Below are 15,593 nucleotides of genomic sequence, written 5' to 3' on the forward strand. Positions count from 1 at the left end.
GATATTATAGAAATACATTCCTACATCTAATGTAGTTAACAGAAGAGGAAAATGTCATTCAAGAACATTAATGAATTAATTATCCTGAATTTACAATATGTACAAATGGAGAACAAAGTAGAAAAAGAAAAATCAAACATGACTACAATAGCAGAATTTGTTCTTTTGGGGTTTTCTGATATTCCCAATAGCCAATGGATTCTTTTTGGGATATTTTTGGTCATCTATCTGACTATCCTGATGTGCAACAGCATCATAATTTTGATAACCAGAATTGACCCCGTTCTTCAGACCGCCATGTATTTCTTTCTTAACAATTTGTTCTTTTTAGAAATCTGTTATGTAACCGTCACTATTCCAAGAATGCTCATGGATCTTTTGACCCAGAAAGGAAACATTTCTTTGGTTGCTTGTGCCACACAAATGTGCTTTGTCCTTATGTTTGGAGTCTCAGAGTGTCTCCTCCTGACAGCAATGGCCTATGACCGCTATGTGGCTATTTGTAACCCTCTGCACTACCCTGTGGTCATGAACCACAAGGTCTGTGTCCAGCTAGCCATTGCCGCCTGGGTCAGTACAGCTCCAGCCGTAATTGGGGAGACATATCAGATTTTTTCTCTGCCCTTTTGTGGGTCTAACACAATTAATCATTTCTTCTGTGACATCCCCCCAATTCTCAAGCTTGTTTGTGGAGAAACATTTCTCAATGAGGTCACAGTCTGTGTAGTTACAGTAGTATATATCATTGTTCCATTTCTATTGATCATTATCTCTTATGGCAAAATTATTGCCAACATTCTCAAAATATCATCAGCCAGAGGGAGGGCAAAAGCCTTCTCCACCTGTTCTTCTCACCTGATAGTTGTGGTCTTATTCTATGGAACAGCTACTATCACTTACTTGCAACCAAAACCACATCAATCTGAAGGAACTGGGAAAGTGATCTCTCTTTTCTACACTGTTTTGATCCCAACATTGAATCCTATCATATACACTCTGAGGAACAAAGACATCATGGTAGCACTCAGAAAACTACTAAGTTATTATGATGATGCAAAGACTTGATACTACAGAAAAAGACCTTCTTATGGGTCTGTTATGTAGCTACAACAGAAAAACAATCTAGTTTTACGTCTATGTTTCTAAATAATGATCATTAATGGCATCATAGTAACCTCACATTATGTTAAGGGACCTTAGTTTCATAGGGTTAAGTAAAGTTCTTCTTTGTAATCAGAGCACAATCTCCATTGTAATGATCTACTTTGAACACCCTTGTTTCTTCTCACTGTGAACTAGTGAATTAAGAGATTGCTCGAGCAATAAATACAGTGATAGTTAATCGAGTGTGTTATATAACCAGGGTTTAGAGTCATGCTCTGCAATACATTTTCTTTAACCTTCCCATTCCTTCAGATAGCCTATCTAACCTCCTCTGTACTCTGATAGGATTTAGCCAGTGCGAGAAACCAGCAGCAGCTGAGATGGTGGAAAGCAGGGTGATCTTAGTATTCTCTTTGCGTTTTCCTTTGTTTTTACTTTGCTACTGTCCATAGTGTTTTAAGATCACAAATCCCCTCCTTTATTATCCCAACACTCACTGTCCTCTGATAACCTCATTCCTTCCTGTTGTAGCTTTCGTTTTGGAAATATCTATTTAGTTTTAGAAGTTTCCAGAATTTTCACTTTCATTCTCCATTTCACTGTGTATTGGGTTGATGTTGGCCTCTAAATATATGTAAATATAGGACTTGCAGATATGGTCTTGTTTGAGGGAAAAAAAAAGGCCTTTGCAGATGTATTAAAGGAATGAGATCATCCATCGTTAAAGTGGGTACTAAATACTATGACCAGTGTTCTTATAAAGCAGAAAGCACAGATGTTTAGAAAATAGTTATAGAGACACAGAGAATATGTGACGATGCAGGCAGAGATTGGAGTGATGCAGCCAAGAATCAAGGATGGTCAAGAGGCACCAAAGCCTGGAAGAAGCAATAAATGATTCTCTCTTGGAGGGAGTGAGACCTGGCCAGCACTGTGATTTTGGACTTTGGGTTCTACAACTGAGAGAGAATAAATTTCTATTGTTTTAAGCCACTCAATTTGTAATATTTTATTACAATAGATCAAAGAAAATAATACACCATATAAATAGTCTCTTTTATTAAAGTCCTTTTATTTGAATCACTTGAAATAATTTCAGTATCACTTTTTGTGCAGTAATTTTCATATTTTCTTTTGCATGTAAAATCAAAATACTTATCTTTTTGTTTTAAAAACTTCATCAATTTAACTTCATGTGGTGTAAAGATTTTGCCCAAGAATGAGTATTATACGTATTTGTTTGTTCAGACTTTTTATTAAAGGATTTTTTCTAGAGCTAAAGAAAACCACAAGGAAAAAGAAGTCACTCTTGGCTGAAACTTACAAAGACACTGGAGAACATCTACACTGTACAGCCCTACAGAACTTCTCAAGACAATGTTTCAGATTCGTGTCACTGAAGGCATTCCAAGCCTTTCTAATATGTGAGAAAGAAGATATATGTATGGACAACTTGAACCATTTATAAAATAATAGAGTAACGCTCCATAATTTTACATAATATTTTGTTTTGCATGTCAGTAGTGGGTATTTATTCATAGCAGCAAAATCTGGGAGGATGTGGCTTAGAAGAAAATACTGACTTCTTCACAGTGGTAGGATTTCACATAATTTCTGATTATACTTTTACTTACTGTTTGGACATATTACTAAGAGAATGTAATGTTTAAAGTGCAAAAAATAACTTTTTTCTCTTTTTTTAAATTGAAGTATAATTGACATTATAATTTCAGGTGTATAAGAAGAGTTGATATTTCTACATATTGTGAAATAATCACCATGACGAGTCTACTTAACATCCACTACCATACATAGTTACAAAACATTTTTTCTTATAATAAGGAATTTGAAGATCTCTCTTAATAATTTTCAAATATGCAATACAGCATTATTAACTAAAGTCAAAGTCGTCATGCTGTACATTACATCCTTATGACTTATTTATTTTGTAACTGTCAGCTTGTACGTTTTGCCCACCCTCACCTATTTTGCCCATCCCCTACCCCCTGCCTCTGGCAATCATCAGACTATTCTCCATATTAGAAGAAAATGTTGACCTTCTCACAGGGCAGGATTTCAAATAATTTTGATTTATTTATTATATTTTTATATATAGTTTTCATTTATTATAAAGAGAATGTAATATGTAAATCACAAAGCTTGATAATCTTTTATTCAGTAAATGTAAAACTACATAGCAAAGAAAATTCTTACATTTCATCCTTCCTTGTTGTGACTAAATGTCTTAAGGGATATTTAGCATCTAGCAGGGAAATTTCAGAATCAGTCACATTATCTTTGATCCTTGAAAGAAACAACAGATTTTTATGAACAAAAAGGAATCAGAATATATAACATTTAGAGTCATTTATTTAAAAATAACAAAAAGAGCTGTGACAATAGATACAGAGAGGGATAAATTGAAGATTATAAAAATGGATAGTAAAAATTAATGACTGCCGGTGGGCCCTGAATGATAATAAAGGAAAGAATCCTCAAATCAAAAAAAGGATAAAGAGGTTGTGGTACATGTATACAATGGGATATTACTCAGCCATAAGATAAGATGAAATACTGCCATTTGTGACAACATGAATGGATGGATCTTGAGATAGTCATACTAAGTGAGATAAGTCAGACAGAAAAAGTTGAAAACATATGATTTCTCTCATATGTGGGATATATTGAATGCAACAAACAAACATGACCAACAGATAGAGACTTATGAACACAGACAGTGGATTACAGGTTACCAGAGGGAGAGAATGGAAGGGAGGTAGTAAGGTAAAGGGGATCAAATATATGGTGACAGGAAATTTGATGTGGGGTGGTGAACACACAATGAAATATATAGATGATGTATTATAGAATTGCATGCTTGAAATCTACATAATTTTATTAACCAATATCACCCTGATAAATTTAATTAAAATTAATTTAAATCATGCAATAATTATTTTATATAGCTTACCAAAGATTCAGAGCCAAAAATTAAAAGTCGCTATCTTTTCTCTCCTATCATTTTAAAGCCCTCCTAATGTCATTTTTTCACCCTCACTTCCTGATAGAAAAATCGTGAGACTTGGTGTATTATATCACCTTGTCCAGACATATTTTTCTTATATAAATACCTGTAACTAAAAAAAATTTTCTATTCATGCAGGAACAGACAACCTTAACAAATAAATATTCTAGATAATGCATGAACTCTAGATAATTTCCAGGTTACATTCTTTGAGGTTAAGAAATAGTGTTTAACAATTTCAAATTTAATATCCTCAGATTTCATATGTAGATACAGACCAACTCGAAGACTGTGAATGTCTTACTATAGCCTTTCCCGAAGGGGAATTGCCTCCGCTCTCCACATGAGGAGAGAGTGGAGAGAAAGGTGGAGAGGAGTAGCCAGGAGAATAGGGCTCCTCAGACTGTATCCCTCAGAGGCCGTCTTCAATGCAGTGTTAATCCAACCAAACACAGCCTTGAGTTGTTTCTCAATTACCACTTGATAAATAGAGTGAGTTAAAGATGCAACACATAGTGCAGAAGAGATGCTGTTTCAATGAATCAAGGGATATTTTTACCAAAGGTACACTGATTTTAAAGTGAAATATGAGCTTCAGGAAGAATAAGAATGGCAGAATTTGGATCTTGAATAATTTGAATTAAAAGTTTCTATTACATAGACCTTAGTTTTCATAAAAGAAGCAATACTTAGTGGTTTCTCCACAATATAAATAGGTAAGCAGTAATTGTTTTATGCCACTTATTTTACTGTAGTGTGTTATTTTTCAACTTAAGAATTGTCATCAAAGAAAACTCTTTCTTCCAATCAGAATAATTTATGAGATAAGTCTTCTGAACCTAAAATATACAGACTTTACCCCTTAGTAATGAGTCTTTCATTTTTATAATAGTGAATGAGATATGAAATGGACATAAGATCACCTTGCTGTTGTGGTTTTATATGTCTTAATTTCACCGATCTTATTCAGAATATTAAATTTAAAATAATATTTTCTATTGAATGTTGTATGAAGCCCATTGAACTCTGATGAAAAATACGGATGCTGGCATTGCACTGCCAAGGTTGAAGTCAGTGAGGTTACATGACCTTCTTGATGTTGCGCAAGTTATTTAACTTCTCTCTTCCTCCAGCTCTATGCAAAATGTGAATACTAATGGTACCTACTTCATTCGGAATGTAATAAAAGCAACAATGCAGGTAAAGTCATTAACAGGGTGGTTAAATACAATAAATGCTCAACAATTGTCAAAAACAAAAAATAATTTTGATTAACCAGGCCTCTTATTCCCTACATTATTCTAGTTTATGAGAAACAGAAAAAAAAAATAGTAAAGGAACTGACGTTCCCATGTAACAACTGAAAAATACCATTAACAGTTAATGATATTTATATAATGGAGAGAGTAGATCAATTTCAGAAAAAAAAAATCAAATGAAGTTATCTCTGGAGATGTTTTCATATATTAAATAAGATTTGAGATAAATTTTTCAATTTACTTTTCTTCTATTTCTATAACAAAATTTAGTTCTCCTGTATCTTCAAAGTACAGGAGACTGAAACAGGTAAGAGAAAAAAAAAAAAAAAACTAAAAATAAAAGCCAGCAAGTTATAGTGTTTTTCCATAGGTATTGTTGTAGGTTTGTATATCTTCAAAACAGGAGACTTAAACAGGAAAGAGAAAAAAAAAAAAAAAAAAACTAAAAATAAAAGCCAGCAAGTTATAGTGTTTTTCCATAGGTATTGTTGTAGGTTTGTATCCACACAGCATAGAATAGCCTACTAATTTTAAGCTCAATATTTCTGGCAAAACACTTCCCTGTACATTGTCTTCGCTCCTAGACAGAAAAGACTACTTCTAGGGCATGATAAAAGATTAGCAAAGTTCAGAAAGAAAGAAAAAGATACGTTAACCAGCAAGTTATAGTGTTTTTCCATAGGTATTGTTGTAGGTTTGTATCCACACAGCATAGAATAGCCTACTAATTTTAAGCTCAATATTTCTGGCAAAACACTTCCCTGTACATTGTCTTCGCTCCTAGACAGAAAAGACTACTTCTAGGGCATGATAAAAGATTAGCAAAGTTCAGAAAGAAAGAAAAAGATACGTTAAACTAATAGCGATAAAAGCAATAAGCATGATAATAATTGTAATAATATCTCATAGAACTGCAACGGCCTATTTTAAATCAACACTTAAATTTTTCCTGAAAACAATTCCCTGAGTTACATTATTACTGCGTATATTTTCAAACAAGTAAAATTAAGCTTTGATGATTTAAATGAGGACATAATACCAGAATATAACTAATTTCCATTTAAAGTCCATTTCAATATTCAGTTCTTGGGTTAGTATGTAGTGGAATCTAGTTAAATTTTCCTGACGGAATATTTATAAACCACTCACGTGTGTAAGCACTCAACTAGCTATTGGAAACAAAATTAAATGAGGATATGAATGGAACAAATAATAACCAAGTAACTTAATAACTCTATTAAGTACAGTTTTGCTAGGCAATGTGTTACAGCCCTGGGGACTAAGAACTTAAGAACATAATATAATATCCATAATCATCATTATAGAAACATAAGGAATAAATTAAAATCTGATTAAAATCAACAGGTAATTTTACCAATGGTATCTCATTTAATTATCACATAAGGAAGCAAACCATGGGAAATCTACATAATTGCTTAATATCACACATAGATAATAAATCGTGGAGTTAGGATTCAAACTCAAGTCCAATAACAAAATAGGCCCTGACTTGTAATCACAAAACCTAAGTTCCATCATTCGTCAGTTTCAAGATCCTTATCTCTAAAAATAAAATTAGTTTACAAATAATTATCTGAAATGCCTTTTGAGACACAACAAAGTCTGTGGAGGCACACATAGTACACAGGATAAAACATCACACAATATATATTCTCCTTCTGCTCACACACATACACACAGGTAATGCACACATTCCAGGCCATTTCTGTTTTTCCCAGGTTTATCCTCTTTATTGATCTATATGTATCTGCGTTCCCAGGCAACTAGTTCTGAATAAAACCTCCTTCTATTTCCCACTTAGTATCCTATGAAAAATATTTGTTTTAATTCACTCTGTGCAATAAAGTATTCTCTCTTTTTTTATATACTACATAATAATATGAAGTATATAATAGGGACTTGTATGTTTAACGTAATTTAGTTAAGGAGGAAAAATGAAGGGTTGCAATAAGCAGTTGAAAGTATATAAGGAAGAGAATTTAGATACAAAGCTACTAAAGTATGATAGAGAAAATGCATAGAGAAGTACAACAAGATTCTCAAGAAATGTAATTACTTAAAAGTGAGAACATATGGCAAAACTGTGGGTCTGTCTTCAATGACTGCCAGTTTTTCCAGGGTCTGTGCTGAGCAGAAAATAGGAAGGGTTTATGTTGAGCTATATTCACAAAGTACATAGAACGATCTTAAAGGAAATTTCAAGGGAGGTTTTGCAGTGATAGTCCATAGGTTTTAAACCAAGAAAGTGGGAAATATATAAATAGTAACATTCTTAAATTAGAAGCAATTGCAGTGATCATGCAAACCAATATTAATGGCTTGATACAACTTGGAAAACACCCACGGATCAATGAAAGTAAACCAAAAACCACATGCTCGGTTTTCTCTTTCCACAGATGAAATACCAAGAAAAAAAAACACCAGAAAAAAGTCTAACTAAATTGATGGAATTAGTTCTCTTGGACTTTGCCGATGTTCCCAATCTTCAGAGCTTTCTATTCGGTTTGCTCTTAAGCATCTATATCATTATCTTGATGGGCAACAGCACCATATATCGGATAACAAAACTGGACCCATCTCTCCATCTTCTATGTATTCTCTCCATGGCAATTTTTCCTTTTTGGAATTATGCTATGTATCAGTTACACTTCCCAGAATCCTCGTGAATCTTTGGACCCAGAGAAGGACAATTTCTTTAGTTGGCTGTACTGAACAAAAGTGCTGGATTCTTATGCTGGAAGCCACTGAGTGTTCCTTTCTAGTTGTGATGGACTCTGACCGCTATCTGGCCATTTGTTTCTCTCATCACTATCCTCCAGGCATGAACTATAAGTTCTGTGTCCAGATGGTGGCTGGAAGTACAGTCCTAATAGGGCAGGCAGTCACATTTTCTCCCTGCCCTTTTGTGGTTCTAATCTCATCAATCAGTTCTGTGACATCCCCTCTGTCTTCAAGCTGACCTGTGGGGACACCTTTAGGAGTGAAATGATGGTCTGCATATTTGCTGTGATATAAGTCACTGTTCCATTTCCACTGATACTTGTCTCCTACAGCAAAATCATCTTTATGATCCTTGAATTGTCGTCAGCCACAGGTCAGGCCAAGCCTACGATTGTCCTAGTCATGTTAAGACAATGTGGAAGGATGGACATCTTCAGTTCAGCTTGACTTCTTGGATGATGAGAGTAGGTATGGCTCCTGTGGGTCCCATATGAAAGTGAACACCTGAGCTGCAGAACACTACATAGTTTTAAAAATATAAAATATTAACTTATTGGCAGTTTGAGCTCTGCTGACTCCACAGAATGATGGGAAGGAGCAGTCATAATTTGCTGCATTTGAATGGAGAAAGCCTTTCCAAATTCTCACAGCAAAACGTGTGAAGGCAGGGTGGAAAGGTGTGATTATTTACCTTTACAACACCTCTCCTAAAGGCAACATTTGAAACAGGTTTCTAGAGTACATAAAGTGGCACAAAATTAACTTAAATAATCTAGTTTAAAATTCTATAAGCTAATTTCTAAAGCAATCACATTAAATCCAGCTGATAAAGTAAAATGGAACTTTAAAAAAACCTAAATTATCCAAAAGGAAATAGAAAATTGACAAACAGAAGAGACAAACAAATAAGCAAAGCTTTTTCAAAATTGATACCATTAATTTTAATACATATACATGCATTGAATGTTAATTAACTAAACGCTTCAGTTAAAAAGCAGAAAATAGATTACAAAGCCAGACAAATAAATACCATCTAAATGAAACTCATTTTAAAGCTAAAATATATAGATAAATTAAAAATTTGATGACTAGGAAAGCTTTTCCCTGCCGTCAGTAAGCATAAATAACTTGAGTAGCTATTGTATCATTAAAGATAAACATGTATATTTCATTAACATGAAAAGGTTAATTTATCAGGAAAACATAAATGTCATACACGTGCATGTACCTAAAATCAGACTCTCAAAATATGGGGACTAACACTTAAAATGATTAGTTGACAATTCTACAATCATAGTAGGAAATCTTCACATCTGTGTTTCATTCACCCATGAAACATCAAAAAAAAAAAAAACGGTAAGGGAATAGGTAATCTGGACAATGTTACTCACAAAAGAGCATGATATGCACCCTTTCAGGAGCTCGTCGTGGGTTAACAAAGATAGCTCATATGCTGACTCATAGAGCGTGGTTTGTAAGTTTCAAACTTTTGTAATTGTATAGAACATCTTTTCTGAATACAATAGAATTAATGAGAAAGCAATGAAAAAAAAGATTTCAAGAAGAGTGGAAATTAATTGACACATTTCTGAACACATGGGTTAAGAAGAAGACACAAATAAGGTAAGAAAAAATAAAATAAAATTGCAAAGGATAATAAAGTACCCCTCTTGGTAAGCATTATGTCTGACTAGAATATCTTATGGTATCCACAAAACAACCACTGAAATAATTACGTGAATTCAGCAAGGATATGCTATTAAATGTTAACATGACATTAACTGTTTATATATTAGCAGCAATCCACTGGGATAGGAAATTGTAGAAATATATGTAATATACTTAATAAAAATATGGCAAAATTTAGAAAAATTTGACAAAACATGAAATTATACTATGTAAACTAATAAGTGCTGAGAGAAATTAGAGATAAATAAGTGAAAAGATATCATTTTTATGGATGGCAATACTCAATATTGTTAAGCTGTCAATTCAGTCCAAATTTCTCTATAGGTTTAAATAAATATCGGTGAAAAACTCCAGCAGACATTTTATAGACCTTAATAGACCTCTTCTAAAATTTGTGTAAAATTGCAAAGGATGCAAGGGAGGCAAAGTAACTTTTACTCAAAAACAAAAAATTAGAGGAAGGGCACTATTTGACTTCAAATATGTGGTGACAGAAAGAAATCTAACTATGAGCAGTGAATACACAGTGCAATATATATGTGCCTTCCTGTTGAATTGTACACCTGAAACTTACTGGATTTTATTAACCAATGTTACCATAATAAAAATAAATTTTAAAAAATATTACTATAAGTTTACTATAATAAAAACCATGAGGATTTGGTAAAGTAACAAATAAATAGATTGATGGAACAGAATGGAGAGTCTAGAAAAAGGCTCTATGTATGCTGAGCTGAGTTTGACAAAGATGTCAGTACAATCCGTGGGGAATGGAAAACTTTTCAACAAATACTAGAAGAGAAATTAAATACCTACATGGGGAAAAATAAACATCAAACCCTACCACACAGCAAACACAAACATCTACTCAAAATGGGTCACAAACTGAAATGTAAAAACCAATATAAAAAAGGCCTCGAATAAATGATAACAGAAAATCCTGTGATATTATGATGAATAAAGAGCTCTTAAGATGATAGAAAAACATAATTCATTAAAAAATACATTATTATACAAAAATTAAAATCCTTTTATTTTCAATGGATTACATTAAAAGGTTTAAAAGCAAACCAGAAAGAGAAAATATTTTCCACACATATAAAGAATACTTGCCATTCAATAATATTAAAACTCCCGGTAGAAAAAAATATGAGCAAATGGTCTCAATGATGACTCCATCAAAAGAAAACATGTAAATAGCCAACAAGTATATAAACACATGCACATCTTTAGTTATTAGAAAATGCATATTAAACCCATGTGAGATATTAAATTAAACCACCATGAGAATGGCAAAATATTGAAAACTCTAACTGAGCTAAGCGTTGGCAAAGGTGTCAAGCTATTCTCACTCTCATATGCTGCTTGCTGTTGGGAGTGTAAAATGTTATAGCCACTTCAAAAAACATGTGGACAGTTTCTAGAAAAGCTAAACATAAACCTACCACATGATCCAACGATTTTACTTCTAAATTTTAATTCAAAATACATGACAGCACATGCCTTTCTCTAAAACTTGCTCATGAATATACACAGCAGTTCTATTTCTGAGCCAAAAATCTAGAAACAACCCAAATCTCATTAGAGATAAATAAATGAACAAAATAAAGCATGATGTCCAATTCTGCACTGACAATAAATAACATATACATATAGAACATAGATAAATCTTAAAATCCTTACCAAGAGCAAAGACTTCAGGATAAAAGAACACATTTTGTTGGATTATAAATGATCAATAGTTACAGAAATCTGATCTTTGGTTCCCTGAGGTTGGGGTAGAGGAAGGTTGGATCACACAGGTACATGAAGAAATGTTCTGGAATATTGCGAATGTTCTGTATCTTGACTGTGGCATTAGTTTTATGAATGTTTATATTTGTTAAATCTCATCGCATTTGAAATTTTATTAAATCAAGTTTAAAGTCTGCACTATATTTTCTGTAAATTATGCTTCAGTTAAGTTACTAATTTAAAAAAAAAGACATTGCATTAGACACGAATATATCTTTAAAAAGCTGAAATACATAGCTGTGTACTACACATAATTATTCTGTTATGTAAATCTCCTGTTGAAACTTAAATCTAAATGTACATATGTTACAACATGCTATAGCACATTGTTAGTGACCAAAGCTGAGGATGGTGGCAGAGTCTGGCTTGATGCTCTCCAAACATGTTTCTGTGTCTTTGACACACAGTGAACAACATTCTCTAGCCCCCTCACGCCTTTGTTAGGCCATGTGATTATTTCCTACAGTGGCGTGTGGGTAGATGCAATGTATCTCTTCTGTGCTGAGGCTATTAAGAGCGTACTTTTTCCCTTATTTTGCATCTGTCTGTAATTCTCAGCTCTCTGAACACTGAAAATGTGAAATGGGACCACAAAGTACGAAGTAGGGAATCGTGGGATTCTGGGGTGAGAGGGACCAATGTTACATTACCTCTGACAGCAAAATTGTTCTGCGAAATGGGTGTAAGATGCTTCTTTATTTTATTAAGTCACTGATATAGCTGAGGAATTGTTTTAGCTTCTAGATATTTTTTCAGGTGATGTTAATATCTAATTGAATAAGGAAGTATTGAAATTCTCAATCTTAATGGGGAATGGACATTCAATTTGTCCCAGTTTATAAGGAAGTGACACATTTCCTGGAGGCAAATCACGTATGCAGTTCTCCTTTGTGGATAATCATGATGGAAATCCCGCCTGCTGAGTGAAATAAGCCAGACAGAAATAATATCCGTCATAATAAAGAGTACAGAGGGCCAATGAATGAGAGGCATGCTGTAGTAAAGAGGAGGCTTAAAATACAAAAGAAAAAAAAAATGTGTTTAGATACACACGTCAAATACACAAGGAACGATGAAACAGGAAAAACATATATAATTACCTGTAGAATTATCAAATGTGATAATGTCATCACCATATCTGCTTCGAAGTATCTGAAATGGAATGAGGACATTAGCGAAAAGTTTGCTCGTTTGCTTTTTTGTCTTAAATATTCTTGTTTGAAGTGCTTGTTTTTGAGGTGACTTACTATTTTTTATCTTTGTCTCTTTTTTTATAAGTATACAATTATTGATTTTTTTATTGTGACATTGGTTAACGAAATCCAATAAGTTTCAGCTGTATACTTTAATAGTAAAGTATATATATATATATATATATTTAAACTGTGCATTCACCTCCCATAGTTAGATTTCTTTCTGTCACCCCATATTTGTCTCCCTTCACCCCATCTACCTCCCCGCTTCCCTCTATCCCCTACCTTCTGGTAACCACTAGTCTATTGTCCTTGCCCATAAGTCTCTGTTTGTTTGTCCTGTTCATTTATTGCTTTCAGGTTTATATCCCACACATAAGTGATATCATGTGATTTTCAACTTTTTCTGTATGGCTTATTTCGCTCAGCATGATTATCTCGAGTTCCATCTAAGTCGCAAATGGGAGTATTTCAACTCTGCTTATGGCTGAGTAATATTCCATTGTATACGTGTACCACAGCTTCTTTAGCCAATCGTCTATCGTAGGACACTTCGGTCGCTTCCATGTCCTGGCCATTGTGAATAATACTGCAATGAACATCGGTGTTCAGATATCTTTTCAGATATGAGATTTCAAGTCTTTGGAGTAAATACTCGGTAGAGGGATTGCTGGATCATATGGGAGATCAATTCTTAGTTTTTTGAGGGAATCTGCCTACTGTTTTCCATAGTGGCTATACAAAATTGCTGTCCCACCTGCAGTGTATGAGGGTTCCTTTTGAATCAGCTAGATACCGCCCCTGATGCCTGAGTAGATGTCATATAATGAATAAAACTATCCAGGTTTTTTTTTTGTCAGCAGACCTGACATGCTTTAATTTTCACAAAAGTTAATCAACAGAGTGTTCTACTTCTGAAAAGGGCTCTTACCACTCAATGTGTTAAAGAGACCAAGCATGTCATGTTCATGTGATATAACATGTGACACATTTTTCTACAAATGTGGAAGATCTAGATTTAGATCAAATATGAGAACAAAAGTAAGGAAGGCAAATCCACACCAATTATTAAGAGTCTGAAATACAATTTGTAGAACATTTTTTAACTTTCTCATGAAAGTACTATCTAACAATTAATTCTCTTCACCAAGAGACTCCTTCATTGAGGGGAGCTTCATGCCAAGAAAGGATGAAGAGAAGGGCAAGCCACCTACAAGGAAACTGGTTTTAAAAACTAAACCCATATGATTGCCAAAAAAAGCAGTGTTCAGGAATTTAATTGGCACATGAGAGAAGATTCCCCCCAGGTGAGCGCGGCTGCTTCCTATTTAAGAGCAGCCAACATTTGATGCCAGCAAGAATGTCATAGAATTACAGTGGCTCCTCAACATGACAGAAGAACTTAACATGTCTACAGGTTGATAAACACCTCCACTCACATATACATCTTCATGCAAATCTAAAAGGTAAGCTGTAATTTTTTTGTTAGACTATTTTAATTAAAAAGAGTTCTTAATTGGAGGATCAAGATACAAAAATAAAAAAGAAAAAAATTCTAAAATCTTTATTTGAAAATAAGTTAACTACTCATGTAATTCTTTTCTTTCGTAATTATAAAGTAATATAAGATAAGATATAGGTCAAATAATGATGATACAGGCATTTATAATCGGCATTATTCATTTAAGTTAATTTTGAAAACCTGTCTTAATGAAAATAGGGAAACATAAGAGAATATTTGCCTAGAGCTTTATTTATCAAAGTATTAAGACAAGAACATCAGCTGATGGGGCTAACAGGTAAAGATGGGTGTAGTACATAATGAGTTAAGAAACATAATATCTTTGTTGTATATTTGTTTTGAAAAGTTACACTACAAATATTAATAAAGTTTAGTGGAAATTGTCAAGCAGCATTGACTACCGGAATTTAAATGGCGTTAATATTAAATGAATCAAGATAGTGTATTTGTGTATGTGTGTGAGTATATGTGTGTGTTTAAGTTTCCTTCGTAGTCTCCAGGCATTCACATTCTAGATTAAATAATAATTGATTTTAATCAAAGTTACACATTATTAGGCAAAATTAAAAAGGGAAAATAGAGAAAAGAAATTGTTTTTGGTTCAAAGGAACAATATGACATTAGAAATTTACCTAGGTATGAGGGAAATGTAACAAATATTGGGATGAACAGGTCATATTGATTGAGTTTCAGGTTAATTGACATTTATCGCACACTATGTGGGTGTTAATAAAGAAAGTTATTGAACAGTACGATGGGATTACAGTTTTCTGTATTTAGCATGACTGAGAGAAGTACATAAATTATAATGATAATATTGCATTTATTTATTCCCTCAGTAACAAAACATTGCTCTAAGAAAATTATTCTCAGTAGAATATAAATTGAGGACTTAAACTCATTTTAACTAAAAAGTGATCAAAACCTTTAAGGAAAACACTTTAAACTGAAAAAAGGTAGAATAAGTCAATTAATTAAGAAAAAAAAAAGAACTGATGAACCCAGAGAAATGCAAAAGCAAAAGCCTGTATAATAATTCCACCCTTTATCAGGGTGAAATAATTAGGTATTATTTCTTCACAACTAGCTCTAAATAAGATTGCACACTTCACATTTTCTCTGGTATCATTACCTAATATAAAAAATATATATTAAGTTTTAATTCTTGGATTGATTTTAAATATATATCAGTTCCCTTCTGAAGTTTCAAAGTTCATTTTCTATGAATGAATCAAGATGATGGTGGACTTAAGTTTAGAGATTAC

The 15,593-nt window shown here is 33.2% G+C and overlaps 1 protein-coding gene across 1 annotated transcript; it reads left to right on the top strand.

Moving 5' to 3' along the window:
• Nucleotides 1-105: 105 nt before the first annotated feature.
• On the top strand, nt 106-1,065 carry LOC102879679 (olfactory receptor 10AG1). The gene has a single exon (XM_006918805.1). The coding sequence runs from the start codon at nt 106-108 to the stop codon at nt 1,063-1,065; it is 960 nt and encodes a 319-aa protein (XP_006918867.1).
• Nucleotides 1,066-15,593: the final 14,528 nt, after the last annotated feature.

The sequence above is a fragment of the Pteropus alecto genome, unplaced genomic scaffold, assembly GCF_000325575.1.
Source record: "Pteropus alecto unplaced genomic scaffold, ASM32557v1 scaffold1418, whole genome shotgun sequence".
Lineage (NCBI taxonomy): Eukaryota > Metazoa > Chordata > Mammalia > Chiroptera > Pteropodidae > Pteropus > Pteropus alecto.

Bases quoted from the DNA above. Each gene is read 5' to 3' on its own strand.
- LOC102879679 (XM_006918805.1), top strand. From the start codon at position 106: ATGGAGAACAAAGTAGAAAAAGAAAAATCAAACATGACTACAATAGCA.